We start from the raw sequence: 23278 nt of genomic DNA, 5'->3' as shown, positions 1-23278 counted from the left end.
AGTGACCCCCAGGAGTCCCTCTCCCTTGCCCAAGTGGAGGTTTCCCCGAGGAAGCCCCCCCTTGCCTGCCTGCAGCGCTGAAGAGATCCCTTGATCTCTCATTGACTTCCATTGCGAACCCGACGCTTGTTCTAACACTGCACCCGGCCGCCCCCGCGCCGCTGAGGGTGAAATTTCTGTGTGGGCTTGTGTCCCCCCCGGTGCCCTACAAAACCCCCCTGGTCTGCCCTCCGAAGACGCGGGTACTTACCTGCAAGCAGACCGGAACCGGGGCACCCCCTTCTCTCCATTCTAGCCTATGCGTTTTGGGCACCACTTTGAACTCTGCACCTGACCGGCCCTGAGCTGCTGGTGTGGTGACTTTGGGGTTGCTCTGAACCCCCAACGGTGGGCTACCTTGGACCAAGAACTGAACCCTGTAAGTGTCTTACTTACCTGGTAAAACTAACAAAAACTTACCTCCCCCAGGAACTGTGGAAATTGCACTAAGTGTCCACTTTTGAAATAGCTATTTGTGAATAACTTGAAAAGTATACATGCAATTGAAATGATTCAAAGTTCCTAATGTACTTACCTGCAATACCTTTCAAACAAGATATTACATGTTAAATTTGAACCTGTGGTTCTTAAAATAAACTAAGAAAATATATTTTTCTATAACAAAACCTATTGGCTGGATTTGTCTCTGAGTGTGTGTACCTCATTTATTGTCTATGTGTATGTACAACAAATGCTTAACACTACTCCTTGGATAAGCCTACTGCTCGACCACACTACCACAAAATAGAGCATTAGTATTATCTCTTTTTACCACTATTTTACCTCTAAGGGGAACCCTTGGACTCTGTGCATGCTATTCCTTACTTTGAAATAGCACATACAGAGCCAACTTCCTACATTGGTGGATCAGCGGTGGGGTACAAGACTTTGCATTTGCTGGACTACTCAGCCAATACCTGATCACACGACAAATTCCAAAATTGTCATTAGAAATTGATTTTTGCAATTTGAAAAGTTTTCTAAATTCTTAAAAGACCTGCTAGGGCCTTGTATTAGATCCTGTTTAGCATTTCTTTTAGAGTTTAAAAGTTTGTAAAAGTTTGAATTAGATTCTAGAACCAGTTGTAGATTCTTAAAAAGTATTCCAACTTTTAGAAGCAAAATGTCTAGCACAGATGTGACTGTGGTGGAACTCGACACCACACCTTACCTCCATCTTAAGATGAGGGAGCTAAGGTCACTCTGTAAAATAAAGAAAATAACAATGGGCCCCAAACCTACCAAAATACAGCTCCAGGAGCTTTTGGCAGAGTTTGAAAAGGCCAACCCCTCTGAGGGTGGCAACTCAGAGGAAGAGGATAGTGACTTGGAGGACAATTCCCCCCTACCAGTCCTATCTAGGGAGAACAGGGTCCCTCAAACCCTGACTCCTAAAATAATAGTCAGAGATGCTGGTTCCCTCACAGGAGAGACCAACACCTCTGAAATCACTGAGGATAGCCCCAGTGAAGAGGACATCCAGTTAGCCAGGATGGCCAAAAGATTGGCTTTGGAAAGACAGATCCTAGCCATAGAGAGGGAAAGACAAGAGATGGGCCTAGGACCCATCAATGGTGGCAGCAACATAAATAGGGTCAGAGATTCTCCTGACATGTTGAAAATCCCCAAAGGGATTGTAACTAAATATGAAGATGGTGATGACATCACCAAATGGTTCACAGCTTTTGAGAGGGCTTGTGTAACCAGAAAAGTGAACAGATCTCACTGGGGTGCTCTCCTTTGGGAAATGTTCACAGGAAAGTGTAGGGATAGACTCCTCACACTCTCTGGACAAGATGCAGAATCTTATGACCTCATGAAGGGTACCCTGATTGAGGGCTTTGGATTCTCCACTGAGGAGTACAGGATTAGGTTCAGGGGGGCTCAAAAATCCTCGAGCCAGACCTGGGTTGACTTTGTTGACTACTCAGTGAAAACACTAGATGGTTGGATTCAAGGCAGTGGTGTAAGTAATTATGATGGGCTGTACAATTTATTTGTGAAAGAACACCTGTTAAGTAATTGTTTCAATGATAAACTGCATCAGCATCTGGTAGACCTAGGACCAATTTCTCCCCAAGAATTGGGAAAGAAGGCGGACCATTGGGTCAAGACAAGGGTGTCCAAGACTTCAACAGGGGGTGACCAAAAGAAAGGGGTCACAAAGACTCCCCAGGGGAAGGGTGATGAGACAACCAAAACTAAAAATAGTAAAGAGTCTTCTACAGGCCCCCAAAAACCTGCACAGGAGGGTGGGCCCAGAGCCTCTTCACAAAACAATGGGTACAAGGGTAAAAACTTTGATCCCAAAAAGGCCTGGTGTCATAGCTGTAAACAGCATGGACACCAAACTGGAGACAAGGCCTGTCCCAAGAAAGATTCCACTCCAAACTCCCATCCAGGTAACACTGGTATGGCTAGTCTCCAAGTGGGATCAACAGTGTGCCCAGAGCAAATCAGGGTCCACACTGAAGCTACTCTAGTTTCTGAGGGTGGGGTGGATTTAGCCACACTAGCTGTCTGGCCGCCTAACATGCAAAAATACAGACAGCAACTCTTAATTAATGGGACTAGAATAGAGGGCCTGAGGGATACAGGTGCCAGTGTCACCATGGTGACAGAGAAACTGGTTTCCCCTGGCCAATACCTGACTGGAAAAACTTACACAGTCACCAACGCTGACAATCAGAGAAAAGTACATCCCATGGCAATGGTTACTTTAGAATGGGGAGGGGTCAATGGCCTGAAACAGGTGGTGGTCTCCTCAAATATCCCAGTGGACTGTCTGCTTGGAAATGACCTGGAGTCCTCAGCATGGGCTGAGGTAGAACTAAAAACCCATGCAGCAATGCTGGGTATCCCTGAACTGGTGTGTGTGAAAACCAGAGCACAATGCAAGGCACAGGGTGAAAAAGTAGAGCTGGAGTCTGGAAAAATGGCCCAGCCTACCAAGAGAACAGGAAAGTCAGTTGGGAAGCCAACTGCAACACAGCAAAAGAAAGGGAACCTCTCTTCTCAGGAAGAAGTTCTGCCCTCTGAGGGAACTGAGCCTTTGGAGCTTGAACCTTATCAGGTTGAGCTCTTAGGCCCAGGGGGACCCTCAAGGGAGGAGCTGTGTAAGGGACAAGAAACCTGTCCCTCTCTTGAAGGCCTTAGGCAGCAAGCTGCTGAAGAGTCCAAAGGCAAGAAAAATGGAACGCATAGGGTCTATTGGGAAGATGGACTCCTGTACACTGAGGCCAGAGACCCCAAACCTGGTGCCACTAGGAGAGTGGTAGTGCCTCAGCTGTTCAGGAAGTTCATCCTAACATTGGCCCATGACATTCCCCTTGCTGGACATTTGGGACAAACCAAGACGTGGGAGAGGTTAGTCAACCACTTCTACTGGCCCAATATGTCCAACATGGTTAAGGAGTTTTGCCTCTCCTGCCCCACCTGTCAAGCCAGTGGTAAGACAGGTGGGCATCCAAAGGCCCCCCTCATTCCACTTCCAGTGGTGGGGGTGCCCTTTGAAAGAGTGGGTGTGGACATAGTTGGTCCACTAGAACCTCCCACAGCCTCAGGAAATATGTACATCCTGGTAGTAGTGGATTATGCTACCAGGTATCCTGAAGCTATTCCCCTTAGGTCGACTACTGCCCCTGCAGTAGCCAAGGCCCTCATTGGTATCTTTACCAGAGTGGGTTTCCCTAAGGAGGTGGTGTCTGACAGAGGTACCAACTTCATGTCAGCATACCTAAAGCACATGTGGAATGAGTGTGGAGTGACTTATAAATTCACTACACCATACCATCCACAAACTAATGGCTTGGTTGAGAGATTCAACAAGACATTAAAAGGCATGATCATGGGGCTCCCAGAAAAGCTCAAAAGGAGATGGGATGTCCTCTTGCCATGTCTGCTTTTCGCTTACAGAGAGGTGCCACAGAAGGGAGTAGGATTCTCACCCTTTGAACTTCTGTTTGGTCATTGTAGGAAGTTGGCTCTGTATGTGCTATTTCAAAGTAAGGAATAGCATGCACAGAGTCCAAGGGTTCCCCTTAGAGGTAAAATAGTGGTAAAAATAGATAATACTAATGCTCTATTTTGTGGTAGTGTGGTCGAGCAGTAGGCTTATCCAAGGAGTAGTGTTAAGCATTTGTTGTACATACACATAGACAATAAATGAGGTACACACACTCAGAGACAAATCCAGCCAATAGGTTTTTATATAGAAAAATATCTTTTCTTAGTTTATTTTAAGAACCACAGGTTCAAATTCTACATGTAATATCTCATTCGAAAGGTATTGCAGGTAAGTACTTTAGGAACTTTAAATCATCAAAATTGCATGTATACTTTTCAAGTTATTCACAAATAGCTGTTTTAAAAGTGGACACTTAGTGCAATTTTCACAGTTCCTAGGGGAGGTAAGTATTTGTTAGTTTTACCAGGTAAGTAAGACACTTACAGGGTTCAGTTCTTGGTCCAAGGTAGCCCACCGTTGGGGGTTCAGAGCAACCCCAAAGTCACCACACCAGCAGCTCAGGGCCGGTCAGGTGCAGAGTTCAAAGTGGTGCCCAAAACACATAGGCTAGAATGGAGAGAAGGGGGTGCCCCGGTTCCGGTCTGCTTGCAGGTAAGTACCCGCGTCTTCGGAGGGCAGACCAGGGGGGTTTTGTAGGGCACCGGGGGGGACACAAGTCCACACAGAAATTTCACCCTCAGCAGCGCGGGGGCGGCCGGGTGCAGTGTAGGAACAAGCGTCGGGTTTGTAATGGAAGTCAATGGGAGATCTCGGGATCTCTTCAGCGCTGCAGGCAGGCAAGGGGGGAATTCCTCGGGGAAACCTCCACTTGGGCAGGGGAGAGGGACTCCTGGGGGTCACTTCTCCAGTGAAAGTCCGGTCCTTCAGGTCCTGGGGGCTGCGGGTGCAGGGTCTCTCCCAGGTGTCGGGACTTTAGGTTCAAAGAGTCGCGGTCAGGGGAAGCCTCGGGATTCCCTCTGCAGGCGGCGCTGTGGGGGCTCAGGGGGGACAGGTTTTTGTACTCACAGTCTTAGAGTAGTCCTGGGGTCCCTCCTGAGGTGTCGGATCTCCACCAGTCGAGTCGGGGTCGCCGGGTGCAGTGTTGCAAGTCTCACGCTTCTTGCGGGGAGCTTGCAGGGTTCTTTAAAGCTGCTGGAAACAAAGTTGCAGCTTTTCTTGGAGCAGGTCCGCTGTCCTCGGGAGTTTCTTGTCTTTTCGAAGTAGGGGCAGTCCTCAGAGGATGTCGAGGTCGCTGGTCCCTTCGGAAGGCGTCGCTGGAGCAGGATCTTTGGAAGGCAGGAGACAGGCCGGTGAGTTTCTGGAGCCAAGGCAGTTGTCGTCTTCTGGTCTTCCTCTGCAGGGGTTTTCAGCTAGGCAGTCCTTCTTCTTGTCGTTGCAGGAATCTAATTTTCTAGGGTTCAGGGTAGCCCTTAAATACTAAATTTAAGGGCGTGTTTAGGTCTGGGGGGTTAGTAGCCAATGGCTACTAGCCCTGAGGGTGGGTACACCCTCTTTGTGCCTCCTCCCAAGGGGAGGGGGTCACAATCCTAACCCTATTGGGGGAATCCTCCATCTGCAAGATGGAGGATTTCTAAAAGTTAGAGTCACTTCAGCTCAGGACACCTTAGGGGCTGTCCTGACTGGTCAGTGACTCCTCCTTGTTTTTCTCATTATTTTCTCCGGCCTTGCCGCCAAAAGTGGGGCCTGGCCGGAGGGGGCGGGCAACTCCACTAGCTGGAGTGTCCTGCTGGGTTGGCACAAAGGAGGTGAGCCTTTGAGGCTCACCGCCAGGTGTGACAATTCCTGCCTGGGGGAGGTGTTAGCATCTCCACCCAGTGCAGGCTTTGTTACTGGCCTCAGAGTGACAAAGGCACTCTCCCCATGGGGCCAGCAACATGTCTCGGTTTGTGGCAGGCTGCTAGAACTAGTCAGCCTACACAGACAGTCGGTTAAGTTTCAGGGGGCACCTCTAAGGTGCCCTCTGTGGTGTATTTTACAATAAAATGTACACTGGCATCAGTGTGCATTTATTGTGCTGAGAAGTTTGATACCAAACTTCCCAGTTTTCAGTGTAGCCATTATGGTGCTGTGGAGTTCGTGTAAAACAGACTCCCAGACCATATACTCTTATGGCTACCCTGCACTTACAATGTCTAAGGTTTTGCTTAGACACTGTAGGGGCACAGTGCTCATGCACTGGTACCCTCACCTATGGTATAGTGCACCCTGCCTTAGGGCTGTAAGGCCTGCTAGAGGGGTGTCTTACCTATACTGCATAGGCAGTGAGAGGCTGGCATGGCACCCTGAGGGGAGTGCCATGTCGACTTACTCATTTTGTTCTCACCAGCACACACAGTCTTGTAAGCAGTGTGTCTGTGCTGAGTGAGGGGTCTCTAGGGTGGCATAATACATGTTACAGCCCTTAGAGACCTTCCCTGGCATCAGGGCCCTTGGTACCAGAGGTACCAGTTACAAGGGACTTATCTGGATGCCAGGGTGTGCCAATTGTGGAAACAATGGTACATTTTAGGTGAAAGAACACTGGTGCTGGGGCCTGGTTAGCAGGGTCCCAGCACACTTCTCAGTCAAGTCAGCATCAGTATCAGGCAAAAAGTGGGGGGTAACTGCAACAGGGAGCCATTTCTTTACACAAGCCCCCCCCCAGCCCACAGGCCAGGAGACTCAGCCAACGCTGGAAGAGTCTTCCTAGTCTGTCAGGCGAGGAAGGGTAGAGGAAATGGCTGGTTTGTTGCAGGGCCTACTCTGCCTTACATCCTCCTGTTCAGGTCATTCCCTCTGGGGAACTGACCCACTTCCACAGTGATAGGACCTAGTCTGAACTGCCTCTTGTCTGTGCTTTTTATGTCTTCACCCATTCTCTCTATTTTGAGGTCAGAGGTATCCACCTCTGCTAATCTTATCTTAGCCAGGGTCACCCCTAGCTTACCCAAAGAGGTTACCCAGAGCTGGAGTAACCCCACCATGACCAACAGGGTCAGGGGGCCTAACTTGTTATTTGGCATGGGGTCAGACCACCAGGCCAAGGATAGTGCAGCCATAAAGGCTAACACCCAGCAGAGGCCACTGACAGCTGTCAGTGCCCAGAACCACACCTTTAGCTCTTCACCTACAAGGGAAGGGGCTAAGTTACAGGCTTCTTTGGGTTCAGGTTGCCTGTCTGCTGTATTAGAGTGGGGGGTTACCACATCTTGTAGTAAACACCCTTCTTCCACTCTTTCTTCTGTTAGCTGAGGAGCCACCCACTCAGGTTTAACAGTTGCCTGACTAGCCAGGACTTCTTGTGGGTCAGGTTGGACTTTATCAGGGCCATTTTTGGAGTTCTCCCCTACTGGAGCAGAATCTCCTTGGCTTGCTGTAACCTTGGCTAAAGGTTGTCCACCCTTCCTACTCTGTTTTCTTTTCTTCTTCTTCTGGGGCCTGCTTGCATTTACTGCAGAGGCAGGACTTCCAGAATCCTTGGGAGAGGACTGGCACTGGACTAGTTCCTCTCTTGAGCTCTGACTAATCTCTGGGTAGTCATTTCCAAGGAGACAATCAAGGGGGAGGTCTGCACTGACTACTACCCTTCTCCAGCTAAGAGTGCCACCCACTTCTATGGGCACTAAAGCCACAGGCCTCTTAGTGACCCTGTCTAGGCTAACTCTTACCCTGGCAGTCTCACCTGGGATGTACTGGTTTGAGAGCACCAGCCTGTCATGCACAATAGTGTGACTGGCACAAGTGTCTCTCAGGGCAGTGGTTGGGATTCCATTCACCAGTAGGTGGTGGAAGTGTCTACTTCCCTCTGGAATCTCCAACTCACCTGTTGGGCCCTGTTTCCAGTTGAAGGCTATGAAGACCTCCTCATCTGAGGAGTCATCTCCCATGGCTACACTGGTTACCCCTGGAATCTTGTTCTGGGGTTTGTTTTTGGGACAAGAAGTGTCCTTGGTGTGGTGCCCAGACTGTTTACAGTTGTGGCACCATGCCTTAGTGGCATCCCAGTTCTTACCCTGGTACCCACCTTTGTTTTGGGTTGTGTCTTGGGGCCCACCCACCTGTTCTGGTTTTTGGGGGCCTACAGAGGACTCTTTTTCTTTGTTTCTAGTGTCACCCACTTTCTCCTGGGGAGTTTTTGTAACCCCTTTCTTTTGGTCACCCCCAGTGGAAGTTTTGGTTACCCTAGTCTTGACCCAGTGGTCTGCCTTCTTTCCCAATTCTTGGGGAGAAATTGGACCTAGGTCTACCAGATACTGATGCAACTTTTCATTGAAGCAGTTACTTAAAATGTGTTCTTTCATAAACAAATTATAAAGCCCAACATAGTTACACACTTCATTTCCAGTTAACCAACCATCCAGTGTTTTGACTGAGTAGTCTACAAAATCAACCCAGGTCTGGCTCGAGGATTTTTGAGCCCCCCTGAATCTAATTCTATACTCCTCAGTGGAGAATCCAAAGCCCTCAATCAGGGTACCCTTCATGAGGTCATAAGATTCTGCATCTTTTCCAGAGAGTGTGAGGAGTCTATCCCTACACTTTCCAGTGAACATTTCCCAAAGGAGAGCACCCCAGTGAGATCTGTTTACTTTTCTGGTTACACAAGCCCTCTCAAAAGCTGTGAACCATTTGGTGATGTCATCACCATCTTCATATTTTGTTACAATCCCTTTGGGGATTTTTAGGATGTCAGGAGAATCTCTGACCCTATTTAAGTTGCTGCCACCATTGATGGGACCTAGGCCCATCTCTTTTCTTTCCCTTTCTATGGCTAGGAGCTGCTTTTCCAAAGCCAATCTTTTGGCCATCCTGGCTAACTGGATGTCCTCTTCACTGGGGTTATCCTCAGTGATTCCAGAGGTGTTGGTCTCTCCTGTGAGGGAACCAGCATCTCTGACTATTATTTGTGGAGTCAGGGCTTGAGAAGCCCTGCTCTCCCTAAGTAGGACTGGAGGGGGGGAATTTCCCTCCAAGTCACTATCTTCATCCTCTGAGTTGCCATCCTCAGAGGGGTTGGCCTTTTCAAACTCCGCCAAAAGCTCCTGGAGCTGTACTTTGGTAGGTTTGGGGCCCATTGCTATTTTCTTTAGTTTACAGAGTGACCTTAGCTCTCTCATCTGTAGATGGAGGTAAGGTGTGGTGTCGAGTTCCACCACATTCACATCTGTGCTAGACATTATGCTTCTAAAAGTTGGAATACTTTTTAAGAAACTAAAACTGGTTCTAGAATCTAATTCAAACTTTTACAAACTTTTAAACTCTAAAAGAAATGCTAAACAGGATCTAACACAAGGCCCTAGCAGGTCTTTTAAGAATTTAGAAAACTTTTCAAATTGCAAAAATCAATTTCTAATGACAATTTTGGAATTTGTCGTGTGATCAGGTATTGGCTGAGTAGTCCAGCAAATGCAAAGTCTTGTACCCCACCGCTGATCCACCAATGTAGGAAGTTGGCTCTGTATGTGCTATTTCAAAGTAAGGAATAGCATGCACAGAGTCCAAGGGTTCCCCTTAGAGGTAAAATAGTGGTAAAAATAGATAATACTAATGCTCTATTTTGTGGTAGTGTGGTCGAGCAGTAGGCTTATCCAAGGAGTAGTGTTAAGCATTTGTTGTACATACACATAGACAATAAATGAGGTACACACACTCAGAGACAAATCCAGCCAATAGGTTTTTATATAGAAAAATATCTTTTCTTAGTTTATTTTAAGAACCACAGGTTCAAATTCTACATGTAATATCTCATTCGAAAGGTATTGCAGGTAAGTACTTTAGGAACTTTAAATCATCAAAATTGCATGTATACTTTTCAAGTTATTCACAAATAGCTGTTTTAAAAGTGGACACTTAGTGCAATTTTCACAGTTCCTAGGGGAGGTAAGTATTTGTTAGTTTTACCAGGTAAGTAAGACACTTACAGGGTTCAGTTCTTGGTCCAAGGTAGCCCACCGTTGGGGGTTCAGAGCAACCCCAAAGTCACCACACCAGCAGCTCAGGGCCGGTCAGGTGCAGAGTTCAAAGTGGTGCCCAAAACACATAGGCTAGAATGGAGAGAAGGGGGTGCCCCGGTTCCGGTCTGCTTGCAGGTAAGTACCCGCGTCTTCGGAGGGCAGACCAGGGGGGTTTTGTAGGGCACCGGGGGGGACACAAGTCCACACAGAAATTTCACCCTCAGCAGCGCGGGGGCGGCCGGGTGCAGTGTAGGAACAAGCGTCGGGTTTGTAATGGAAGTCAATGGGAGATCTCGGGATCTCTTCAGCGCTGCAGGCAGGCAAGGGGGGAATTCCTCGGGGAAACCTCCACTTGGGCAGGGGAGAGGGACTCCTGGGGGTCACTTCTCCAGTGAAAGTCCGGTCCTTCAGGTCCTGGGGGCTGCGGGTGCAGGGTCTCTCCCAGGTGTCGGGACTTTAGGTTCAAAGAGTCGCGGTCAGGGGAAGCCTCGGGATTCCCTCTGCAGGCGGCGCTGTGGGGGCTCAGGGGGGACAGGTTTTTGTACTCACAGTCTTAGAGTAGTCCTGGGGTCCCTCCTGAGGTGTCGGATCTCCACCAGTCGAGTCGGGGTCGCCGGGTGCAGTGTTGCAAGTCTCACGCTTCTTGCGGGGAGCTTGCAGGGTTCTTTAAAGCTGCTGGAAACAAAGTTGCAGCTTTTCTTGGAGCAGGTCCGCTGTCCTCGGGAGTTTCTTGTCTTTTCGAAGTAGGGGCAGTCCTCAGAGGATGTCGAGGTCGCTGGTCCCTTCGGAAGGCGTCGCTGGAGCAGGATCTTTGGAAGGCAGGAGACAGGCCGGTGAGTTTCTGGAGCCAAGGCAGTTGTCGTCTTCTGGTCTTCCTCTGCAGGGGTTTTCAGCTAGGCAGTCCTTCTTCTTGTCGTTGCAGGAATCTAATTTTCTAGGGTTCAGGGTAGCCCTTAAATACTAAATTTAAGGGCGTGTTTAGGTCTGGGGGGTTAGTAGCCAATGGCTACTAGCCCTGAGGGTGGGTACACCCTCTTTGTGCCTCCTCCCAAGGGGAGGGGGTCACAATCCTAACCCTATTGGGGGAATCCTCCATCTGCAAGATGGAGGATTTCTAAAAGTTAGAGTCACTTCAGCTCAGGACACCTTAGGGGCTGTCCTGACTGGTCAGTGACTCCTCCTTGTTTTTCTCATTATTTTCTCCGGCCTTGCCGCCAAAAGTGGGGCCTGGCCGGAGGGGGCGGGCAACTCCACTAGCTGGAGTGTCCTGCTGGGTTGGCACAAAGGAGGTGAGCCTTTGAGGCTCACCGCCAGGTGTGACAATTCCTGCCTGGGGGAGGTGTTAGCATCTCCACCCAGTGCAGGCTTTGTTACTGGCCTCAGAGTGACAAAGGCACTCTCCCCATGGGGCCAGCAACATGTCTCGGTTTGTGGCAGGCTGCTAGAACTAGTCAGCCTACACAGACAGTCGGTTAAGTTTCAGGGGGCACCTCTAAGGTGCCCTCTGTGGTGTATTTTACAATAAAATGTACACTGGCATCAGTGTGCATTTATTGTGCTGAGAAGTTTGATACCAAACTTCCCAGTTTTCAGTGTAGCCATTATGGTGCTGTGGAGTTCGTGTAAAACAGACTCCCAGACCATATACTCTTATGGCTACCCTGCACTTACAATGTCTAAGGTTTTGCTTAGACACTGTAGGGGCACAGTGCTCATGCACTGGTACCCTCACCTATGGTATAGTGCACCCTGCCTTAGGGCTGTAAGGCCTGCTAGAGGGGTGTCTTACCTATACTGCATAGGCAGTGAGAGGCTGGCATGGCACCCTGAGGGGAGTGCCATGTCGACTTACTCATTTTGTTCTCACCAGCACACACAGTCTTGTAAGCAGTGTGTCTGTGCTGAGTGAGGGGTCTCTAGGGTGGCATAATACATGTTACAGCCCTTAGAGACCTTCCCTGGCATCAGGGCCCTTGGTACCAGAGGTACCAGTTACAAGGGACTTATCTGGATGCCAGGGTGTGCCAATTGTGGAAACAATGGTACATTTTAGGTGAAAGAACACTGGTGCTGGGGCCTGGTTAGCAGGGTCCCAGCACACTTCTCAGTCAAGTCAGCATCAGTATCAGGCAAAAAGTGGGGGGTAACTGCAACAGGGAGCCATTTCTTTACAGTCATCCTGTAAGGGGACCACTTGCCCTTGTTAAAGAAGGCTGGGAGAGACCTCTCCATGAGCCTAAACAGGACATAGTGGACTATGTACTTGGCCTTCGCTCTAGAATGGCAGAGTACATGGAAAAGGCAACCAAAAACCTTGAGGCCAGCCAACAGCTCCAGAAGTTTTGGTATGACCAAAAGGCTGCACTGGTTGAGTTCCAACCAGGGCAGAAAGTCTGGGTTCTGGAGCCTGTGGCTCCCAGGGCACTCCAGGACAAATGGAGTGGCCCTTACCCAGTACTAGAGAGGAAGAGTCAGGTCACCTACTTGGTGGACCTGGGCACAAGCAGGAGCCCCAAGAGGGTGATCCATGTAAACCGCCTTAAGCTCTTCCACGACAGGGCTGATGTCAATCTGTTGATGGTAACAGATGAGGATCAGGAGGCAGAGAGTGAACCTCTCCCTGATCTTCTGTCATCAGACCCAAAAGATGGTACAGTAGATGGAGTGATCTACTCAGACACCCTCTCTGGCCAACAGCAAGCTGATTGTAGGAGAGTCCTACAACAGTTTCCTGAACTCTTCTCCTTAACCCCTGGTCAGACACACCTGTGTACCCATGATGTGGACACAGGAGACAGCATGCCTGTCAAGAACAAAATCTTTAGACAATCTGACCATGTTAAGGAAAGCATCAAGGTGGAAGTCCACAAGATGCTGGAATTGGGAGTAATTGAGCGCTCTGACAGCCCCTGGGCTAGCCCAGTGGTCTTAGTCCCCAAACCTCACACCAAAGATGGAAAGAAAGAGATGAGGTTTTGTGTGGACTACAGAGGGCTCAATTCTGTCACCAAGACAGATGCCCATCCAATTCCAAGAGCTGATGAGCTCATTGATAAATTAGGTGCTGCCAAATTTCTAAGTACCTTTGACTTGACAGCAGGGTACTGGCAAATAAAAATGGCACCTGGAGCAAAAGAAAAGACAGCATTCTCCACACCTGATGGGCATTATCAGTTTACTGTTATGCCCTTTGGTTTAAAGAATGCCCCTGCCACCTTCCAAAGGTTGGTGAATCAAGTCCTTGCTGGCTTGGAGTCCTTCAGCACAGCTTATCTTGATGATATTGCTGTCTTTAGCTCCACCTGGCAGGATCACCTGGTCCACCTGAGGAAGGTTTTGAAGGCTCTGCAATCTGCAGGCCTCTCTATCAAGGCATCCAAATGCCAGATAGGGCAGGGAACTGTGGTTTACTTGGGACACCTTGTAGGTGGAGGCCAAGTTCAGCCACTCCAACCCAAGATCCAGACTATTCTGGACTGGGTAGCTCCAAAAACCCAGACTCAAGTCAGGGCATTCCTTGGCTTGACTGGGTATTACAGGAGGTTTGTGAAGGGATATGGATCCATTGTGACAGCCCTCACTGAACTCACCTCCAAGAAAATGCCCAAGAAAGTAAACTGGACTGTGGAATGCCAACAGGCCTTTGACACCCTGAAACAGGCAATGTGCTCAGCACCAGTTCTCAAAGCTCCAGATTATTCTAAGCAGTTCATTGTGCAGACTGATGCCTCTGAACATGGGATAGGGGCAGTTTTGTCCCAAACAAATGATGATGGCCTTGACCAGCCTGTTGCTTTCATTAGCAGGAGGTTACTCCCCAGGGAGCAGCGTTGGAGTGCCATTGAGAGGGAGGCCTTTGCTGTGGTTTGGTCCCTGAAGAAGCTGAGACCATACCTCTTTGGGACTCACTTCCTAGTTCAAACTGACCACAGACCTCTCAAATGGCTGATGCAAATGAAAGGTGAAAATCCTAAACTGTTGAGGTGGTCCATCTCCCTACAGGGAATGGACTTTATAGTGGAACACAGACCTGGGACTGCCCATGCCAATGCAGATGGCCTTTCCAGGTTCTTCCACTTAGAAAATGAAGACTCTCTTGGGAAAGGTTAGTCTCATCCTCTTTCGTTTGGGGGGGGGGGTTGTGTAAGGAAATGCCTCCTTGGCATGGTTGCCCCCTGACTTTTTGCCTTTGCTGATGCTATGTTTACAATTGAAAGTGTGCTGAGGCCTGCTAACCAGGCCCCAGCACCAGTGTTCTTTCCCTAACCTGTACTTTTGTATCCACAATTGGCAGACCCTGGCATCCAGATAAGTCCCTTGTAACTGGTACTTCTAGTACCAAGGGCCCTGATGCCAAGGAAGGTCTCTAAGGGCTGCAGCATGTCTTATGCCACCCTGGAGACCTCTCACTCAGCACAGACACACTGCTTGCCAGCTTGTGTGTGCTAGTGAGGACAAAACGAGTAAGTCGACATGGCACTCCCCTCAGGGTGCCATGCCAGCCTCTCACTGCCTATGCAGTATAGGTAAGACACCCCTCTAGCAGGCCTTACAGCCCTAAGGCAGGGTGCACTATACCATAGGTGAGGGTACCAGTGCATGAGCATGGTACCCCTACAGTGTCTAAACAAAACCTTAGACATTGTAAGTGCAGGGTAGCCATAAGAGTATATGGTCTGGGAGTCTGTCAAACACGAACTCCACAGCACCATAATGGCTACACTGAAAGCTGGGAAGTTTGGTATCAAACTTCTCAGCACAATAAATGCACACTGATGCCAGTGTACATTTTATTGTAAAACACACCACAGAGGGCACCTTAGAGGTGCCCCCTGAAACCTAACCGACTATCTGTGTAGGCTGACTAGTTTTAGCAGCCTGCCACAAACCGAGACATGTTGCTGGCCCCATGGGGAGAGTGCCTTTGTCACTCTGAGGCCAGTAACAAAGCCTGCACTGGGTGGAGATGCTAACACCTCTCCCAGGCAGGAATTGTCACACCTGGCGGTGAGCCTCAAAGGCTCACCTCCTTTGTGCCAACCCAGCAGGACACTCCAGCTAGTGGAGTTGCCCGCCCCCTCCGGCCCGGCCCCCACTTTTGGCGGCAAGGCCGGAGAAAATAATGAGAATAACAAGGAGGAGTCACTGGCCAGTCAGGACAGCCCCTAAGGTGTCCTGAGCTGAGGTGACTCTAACTTTTAGAAATCCTCCATCTTGCAGATGGAGGATTCCCCCAATAGGGTTAGGATTGTGACCCCCTCCCCTTGGGAGGAGGCACAAAGAGGGTGTACCCACCCTCAGGGCTAGTAGCCATTGGCTACTAACCCCCCAGACCTAAACACGCCCTTAAATTTAGTATTTAAGGGCTACCCTGAACCCTAGAAAATTAGATTCCTGCAACTACAAGAAGAAGGACTGCCCAGCTGAAAACCCCTGCAGAGGAAGACCAGAAGACAACTGCCTTGGCTCCAGAAACTCACCGGCCTGTCTCCTGCCTTCCAAAGATCCTGCTCCAGCGACGCCTTCCAAAGGGACCAGCGACCTCGACATCCTCTGAGGACTGCCCCTGCTTCGAAAAGACAAGAAACTCCCGAGGACAGCGGACCTGCTCCAAGAAAGGCTGCAACTTTGTTTCCAGCAGCCTTGAAAGAACCCTGCAAGCTCCCCGCAAGAAGCGTGAGACTTGCAACACTGCACCCGGCGACCCCGACTCGGCTGGTGGAGATCCGACGCCTCAGGAGGGACCCCAGGACTACTCTGATACTGTGAGTACCAAAACCTGTCCCCCCTGAGCCCCCACAGCGCCGCCTGCAGAGGGAACCCCGAGGCTTCCCCTGACCGCGACTCTTTGAACCTAAAGTCCCGACGCCTGGGAGAGACCCTGCACCCGCAGCCCCCAGGACCTGAAGGACCGGACTTTCACTGGAGAAGTGACCCCCAGGAGTCCCTCTCCCTTGCCCAAGTGGAGGTTTCCCCGAGGAATCCCCCCCTTGCCTGCCTGCAGCGCTGAAGAGATCCCGAGATCTCTCATAGACTAACATTGCGAACCCGACGCTTGTTTCTACACTGCACCCGGCCGCCCCCGCGCCGCTGAGGGTGAAATTTCTGTGTGGACCTGTGTCCCCCCCGGTGCCCTACAAAACCCCCCTGGTCTGCCCTCCGAAGACGCGGGTACTTACCTGCAAGCAGACCGGAACCGGGGCACCCCCTTCTCTCCATTCTAGCCTATGTGTTTTGGGCACCACTTTGAACTCTGCACCTGACCGGCCCTGAGCTGCTGGTGTGGTGACTTCGGGGTTGCTCTGAACCCCCAACGGTGGGCTACCTTGGACCAAGAACTAAGCCCTGTAAGTGTCTTACTTACCTGGTTAACCTAACAAATACTTACCTCCCCTAGGAACTGTGAAAATTGCACTAAGTGTCCACTTTTAAAACAGCTATTTGTGAATAACTTGAAAAGTATACATGCAATTTTGATGATTTGAAGTTCCTAAAGTACTTACCTGCAATACCTTTCGAATGAGATATTACATGTAGAATTTGAACCTGTGGTTCTTAAAATAAACTAAGAAAAGATATTTTTCTATATAAAAACCTATTGGCTGGATTTGTCTCTGAGTGTGTGTACCTCATTTATTGTCTATGTGTATGTACAACAAATGCTTAACACTACTCCTTGGATAAGCCTACTGCTCGACCACACTACCACAAAATAGAGCATTAGTATTATCTATTTTTACCACTATTTTACCTCTAAGGGGAACCCTTGGACTCTGTGCATGCTATTCCTTACTTTGAAATAGCACATACAGAGCCAACTTCCTACACCTATGGTTTTGGCAGTCTATACTGAGTCCAGGCAGACCTCAATGATAGTGAGTAGGTGCCCAGATAGCAAAATCTCTCTAGGGGTAGCTGTGGTGAGCAGCTAAAACTTATGTAAGAGGAGTGTAAAGCACTTGCAATACCACAATGGTCAGTCAGTAACAAATCACAAGAAAGAACCACAACAGGTGTTGCAAAATAAAAGGTTTCTTTATTACAACACTATAGCTATACTAGCATTGGTATAGTTCCTCCTGGAGATATCAAGACGGCAAAATATACTCTTGGTCAGCAATTGCATAAAAATACATGGAGCCCTATTTGTGTGTGGGGGTAGGGGGTGGGTTACAAGCAAACCATATACTAATAAAGTGGTATAAGAATGGAGGTGCCCAACCAAGGTAAGTGTGTTAGGATCCATGGGGCTGGGAGATTAGGAAACCATCAGAGGTAAGTACTAGGCAATGCCCACTCTCTTGGAGGTGAAGTGCCTGCAGAACGGTGAAGGAATAAGTCCAGCTGCGGAGTCCAGGGGATGCAGGAGATCCTTGGCGTCGCCCACGTCAGTCGCTGGATTGTAGGAGGGTTAGTGGCCAGCAGGGCCACCAACCGGCCTTGGAAAATGAAAATAGCTGATGGGGACCAGCACAGTCTAATTGACTCGACTCTTGGAAGAGTGTCAGGGCAGGCCTTCGGCACTGAAGAAAGCCAGCCAGAGTCGGAGGAGCCCCTGTGTGTGACCCACTGTCAACAGGCCCAGGAAGTCTCAGAGAGGCCTCAGCAGCACAACAAAATAGGAGTCCCACTTTGCAGGGGCTGCAGAGCGAAAGATGATCTTTGAGTTTGAGTGCTGGAGGCTGGAGCTTCTTGGAGCCTGAAGATCTCCTGGAGGAAAAGTCAACAAGCCTTTGCAAGAGCATCATTCATAGTGCACAGGTTCCAGTGGCTGCAGCAAGGGTCCACGGTCTCCTAAGTTGTTCAGAAGACAAGTTCGACCCGGAGAGTACCACAGAACCCACCACCTGTGAGCAGAGCCTTTCTGTTGTCCATGCGACAAGCAGGATCCACCAGTCAGTTGTTGTCATCTTGAGTTCCCTGCGGATGCAGGGGAGTGACTCCTTCACTCTAAGGGAGATTCCTTCTGGCTTCTTGGACACTGGAGGATGCACAGCCACAGATGTTGCTCAAATCTTGCAGGAGCTGGAGAAACAATGTTGCAGTGGGAGCCCTCCCAACTGGATACAGGCTTGTTTCAGTTCCAAAAGCAGACCAGCAGCAGTTCCTGAGGCCAGGTAGAGAAGATGTCTTGCGGAGTTCCTTGAAGAATCTTGTTCAGCGAATCGGAGGACCCACCCTCACTGGAGCCTTTAAGTGACCCTAAAGGGGTGTTGGCCACTCCCTGAAGTGACCCACCTATCCAACAGTGTCAGGGACGTTATCTACCTGGCCAAACCAGTCAGATGCTCCCATGGGCCTTTGCACATCTTATTTTCAAGATGCCAAAATCACGTGGCCACCCAGCAGAGCTCTGTGCACCTCTCTAGGGGAGGAGCTAGACAGGGGCTGGTCACTCCCCTGTCCTTTGTGCAGCTTTGCGTCAGAGCTGGAACTGGGGGTTCCTGAACTGGTGCAAACTGGATTATACAAGAATGACATCAAACGTCTCCTTCAAACCAGTCTGGTGGTGTGCAGAGCTCACTCCACCCCTGCCCAGATATCCCTATTTCCAAGGGAGAGAGGGGCACACCTCTCCCATGCTGGAAAGCCTTTGTTCTGCCTTCCTATGCTTGTAATACGCTCATCAGCAGGAGGGCAGAACAGTGTCTGGGAATGGCAGCAGTGTGGGCTGGCAGCCAGACCCTGTAAGTCTACATAGGCAGAACTGGGAGATCTACTAAGGAAGAGGGTCATGCGACAAGCAAGGAATCTGCTTAGTTGCATGGTTCCAACAAGTGGTTCAAACATGCCTAGGTTCGGAGAAGCCAGTCAATCTCGTGTCGTGTCCACTGCATACCTTAAGATGGCTTTCCCGCACATACAAAGCCCAGGGAATGGAGTCTGGGGTTTGCAGGGGTACCCTGCTCATGCAGGGGTATTCTCACCCTTAAAGGCATGCACCCTGCCCTTGGGCTATAGGGCTTACCAAAGGGGTGACGTAGTGTCTAAGTGCAGTGATTATGGTATAAAGCAAGACTTAGATCTGAAATTAAAGGTGCGTGCATCATTTCACGCAGGCTGCAATAGCAGGTCTGCAGACAGTTTGCAAGGGACCCATGGGTGGCACAATGCATGCTGCAGCCATTGGGGTCCCCTGGTGTACCAGTGCCCTGGGTACCTAAGTACCATATACTAGGGACGTACATGGGTGCGCCATTATGCCTATTGTGGGTGTTAAACGTTTGCCAGCAACCAAATTTAAAGGAGAGCGCACAGACACTGGGGTCCTGATTAGCAGGATCCCAGTGCACTACAGTCTAACCACAGACACCAGGCAAAACGTAGGGATTACTACGTCTGAAAGATGCTACTTTCCTACATAATGCACCCTACCTTAGGACTGTAAGGTCTGCTAGTGGGGTGACATTGATATATTGCATGCAGTGTCTAGAGGACATGTCTGCGTGCCATGTTGTGTATTCACTTTTGTCTCCATCAAGACACGCAGCCTGCAATGGCTGCCTGTCATGTGCTTGGTGAGGAGTCCTTTAAGTTGGCAGTTTGTGCTGCACCCCTTAGGTGTCCCCTTTTGTACCCATGCCCTAGGTACCATGGGTACCATTTACTAGGAACATAGTGTGTGCTGAAGGTTATGCCAATTGGGAAAACAACTGCAGTTTTGGAGAAAGATCTTGCACTGGGGACCTGGTTAGCAGGAAACCAGTGCTCTTTCAGTCGAAATTACACCAAAGAACACGCAAAAAGTGTGTTTGGGGGAGAGCATGTCAAAAGAGGCACTTTCCTACAATCTCCTTGAGTAGTGTCTTGTTTATTGACTGTGTATTTGTAGGTGCCTAACACTCCTCTCTCATAAACCTAAAGCTGCTCAACCTCACTTCCCCCTAAAAGAGCACCTTGGAATTGCTAGAGCAAGCCCCTGTCCACTAGTAAGGGGAAACCCTTGGTTCTTTGCACATTATACCTCTTTTTTATATATTTTATAAAGAGAGCTTCCTACAATAAGACTGATTTTCTGTTGTACTACATATTTGATCTGATGTCATTCTCATCATGCTGCTTCAACAGCTTGGATAAAATGGTTGGGAAATTGACACTGGCACAACATTGGAGGGCACTTCGAGGTCTGTGGCGTCCCTTCCCACGTCAGAGCCAGCATTCCCTACTATTCTGGAAGAGCTGTGGAGAAAAGCTTTGCAGATTAGTCTGGTGCCTTGAGGGGTTTTCTAGGCATGAGGGCTCTGCAGGTAGAGAGGGTATCTACCAGAAACGTTGTTGACAAAGGTTAATGTCTTATTCTTGTATCATATTCTACTTTCATTCACAATGTAATGCTCTTCTCCATTGCTTCCATTAGCTTCACTGTCACCGGAACGAGCTGAAGATTCAGATGCCTTGACGGCTGTCAGCAGCCAGTTGGAGGGCTCCCCTATGGACACCAGTAGCTTAGCTTCAGGCACGCTGGATGAAGGGGGTGGAGAGAACACTGGACATGCAAGCTCTGAGCAGCTGGGAGCAGACACCGCCATTGTCGATGTCTCAGCCCCTCAAGTTATTGAAGCACCATCTGGAAGTGAGGGCCAAACAGATACTTCACCCCAAGTAGAAGTGAGGTAAGTAGGCATATGTGCAATGGTAATAGTGAGGACAGGTCCTTTTTGAGTGTATGTTCTGTGAAATAGTATTTTTGGTGCCACAGCAGTCATGAGTTATTTTTCAGAGTACACACAAGATTGTGCCAGAGTCAACACCTCAGGTAAAAGGACTTAATTGACAAATAGGTCAATAATGCGTTGAGGTATTTGTCTTCTTGTGGGCCTGCCTGCGATTGAGGGGTGGTGTCCGAAGACATGTTCCCTTGGCACTTGATTGCATACTGTTCAGTCATACGTTCATGGATGGCTGGAAAGTTTGTCCTGCTCTGTTCGTGCTTTGACCTGCCTTAGGGCCCCCTCACCCTGTTCTCATTATATGAAGTGAATCGTCGTTTTGTAGTACATGCCAAGGTCCAACTTAAGCTCTCTATTCAATGGCATGTGTGGCTGTAGATACGCATGCTTTGCATTATCCTGCCATCTAGTGTTGGGTCCGGAGTGTTACAAGTTGTTCTTCTTCGAAGAAGTTGGTTTTCGAATCACTGGATCAAGTGACTCCTGCCTCTCGGTGATACTGTGCATGGGCATTGAGTCCTTTGTTAGATTGTTTTCTCCCCGCCGTCTGATTTGGACATGTACTCTTCCACTCCGTCTTTGACTCGCTCCAAGACTTTCTCTCCGTCTTGTCTATATTCGATGGTTTTGTAATTTTAATTGCGTTTCTCACGTCACACAGCGATTTATTTATTTTTTATTATTTTTTTAAAAATGATTTTTAATACTCGGGACAGGTTTTTCAACAGCATGCACTTTGAGGAGGGCGCAGTAATAAGAATGTAATCCTGATGGAACGGAGACTGTTTTGTTGGTCATCGGTGCCACTCAAAGTACCCTTACACTGATCACCAGAGTGTAACCTGTGCCTTTCACCAAATCTTAGAGTCCTTGTGTGAGGTGTGTTGATCTTTTTCGATTGAAGAAAACTCTACGGGACCGACAGGCTTGCAGGTTAGAGATGGCACACAGTTCTCCTGAAGGCACACCGGATATTTACAGGGAGGAACATGCTCAAGAACATCCACTTCAAGAAGAAGCCGCCTCCATTCAAGATTCAGACTTAACATTGAATCCGACATCGAAAGCCAGCCTATAACATTGGCACAAAGCATGAGTACTGGGGCCCCATCATCAAACAAGAACACCAAAAAAGTACCTACAGAGGTCAGCAGATCACCACTGCAAACAAACCATAGCCGGTCTCGGAAAGAAGGTATGCATGCCCTGCTTACTGGCTCGGCACCTAAACCAAAGAAACAACTTTAGGCTTCAGCATCGAGCACAGCCACTTCGGTCCAACCAGATATGAGCAGGTTTTGACCGAGATTCAGAGAGTCTACGGAATAGAGTTTGGATCCTAAATAAATCTTATCGACTAAAACCAACAGTTCTGAAACAAAAAGTCACTGTTACTTCGGGACTTCTGGACTTAAGACATTCGTCCTCCACACCCTCACCTATTCAGCCCATACTTCAAATTATTGATGCCAAGCATCGCAGTCTATACATTCAAGAAGGCACAGGGTGCATTATAGCTTCACCTACTGTGACTTTTAAACAGCTAACTTTCAAAGAGGCATTGGACACCTCCTGCCTCAGAAGAAGATACATAAGGAGAAGGTTGTCTCCTCGACTGAGCTTGCTCCTCCTTCTCCTACGCCTCCCCCCACCACTTCACCTATCTCTTATTCTCATTCTGCTTCTCCAATTCTAGACGTATTTAGTCTACAGGGTTCACCCATATTTGAGGAACACTTACCCAAGAGAGACACTTCAAGATCCAGACTGCTGGGATTATTATGATCAAAACCCAGTCATTAATACTGGCCCACATCTGTATTCTGCAAAGCCTTCCCCCTCAGAAGATACAGCTAGCAACCAAAAGGGTATTGCTAGGGCAGCTGCATACCATAATGTCACAATACATGAACCCATGGAAGAGGATTTCTTATTTGGCACACTGACCAACATGCACAGAGACACCCAATATCTACCTATGCTTTCTGGAATGATATGCTATGCAGCTGATATTTCTCAAGAGCCTGTCCGCTCCAGAATCATTACTCTTAAAGCAGACAAAGAATATAAGCCAGCACCATCAGACCCACTTTCCTATAAGTCACAAGTACCACCTACTCAATAGTGGCTACTACAGCCAGGAAAAGAGCTAATAGCCAGGCCACAGGAGACTTGCCTCCACCAGATAACAAGAGTAAAAAACTGGATGTTGTAGGCAAGAGAGTAGCTGCGCAAGCCACAAACCATTGGTGTGCTGCTAATCTGCATGCTTTGCTCTCTAGGTACCACAGGGCCCACTGGGACGAAATGGAGGACCTACTCCAATATCTCCCAGAGGAGCATTGAAAAGATGGACAGCAAATTGTTCAGGAAGGTCAAGCAATTGTGAATATTTCTATTTGCTGAACTTTAAATGTGGCTGACACAGAAGCAACAGGTATAAAAAGGCATGCATGGCTTAAATGCTCTGGATTTAAGCCTAAAGTGCAGCAAGCAATGTTAAATATGCCATTTGATAGAGAACATCTGTTTGGGCCACAAGCTGACTCAACAGTAGAAAAATTTGAAAAAAGATAGACCCTGCTAAGGCGGTGGGAGGTCTCCAGTCG

General features: G+C 48.8%; 1 protein-coding gene across 10 annotated transcripts in view; it reads left to right on the top strand.

Annotated features, from left to right (window-relative positions):
* The window catches only part of HUWE1 (HECT, UBA and WWE domain containing E3 ubiquitin protein ligase 1), a 1403674-nt gene that overhangs the window by 1013496 nt on the left and 366900 nt on the right, over window positions 1-23278 (top strand). For all 10 annotated transcript variants that reach the window (XM_069209338.1, XM_069209335.1, XM_069209339.1 and 7 more), the window contains one exon: window positions 20357-20612. In XM_069209338.1, coding sequence (XP_069065439.1) covers window positions 20357-20612 — 256 coding nt within the window. The remainder of the gene's footprint in view (window positions 1-20356; window positions 20613-23278) is intronic.

The sequence above is a fragment of the Pleurodeles waltl genome, chromosome 10, assembly GCF_031143425.1.
Source record: "Pleurodeles waltl isolate 20211129_DDA chromosome 10, aPleWal1.hap1.20221129, whole genome shotgun sequence".
Lineage (NCBI taxonomy): Eukaryota > Metazoa > Chordata > Amphibia > Caudata > Salamandridae > Pleurodeles > Pleurodeles waltl.
This window is presented reverse-complemented; position numbering and strand designations above follow the sequence as displayed.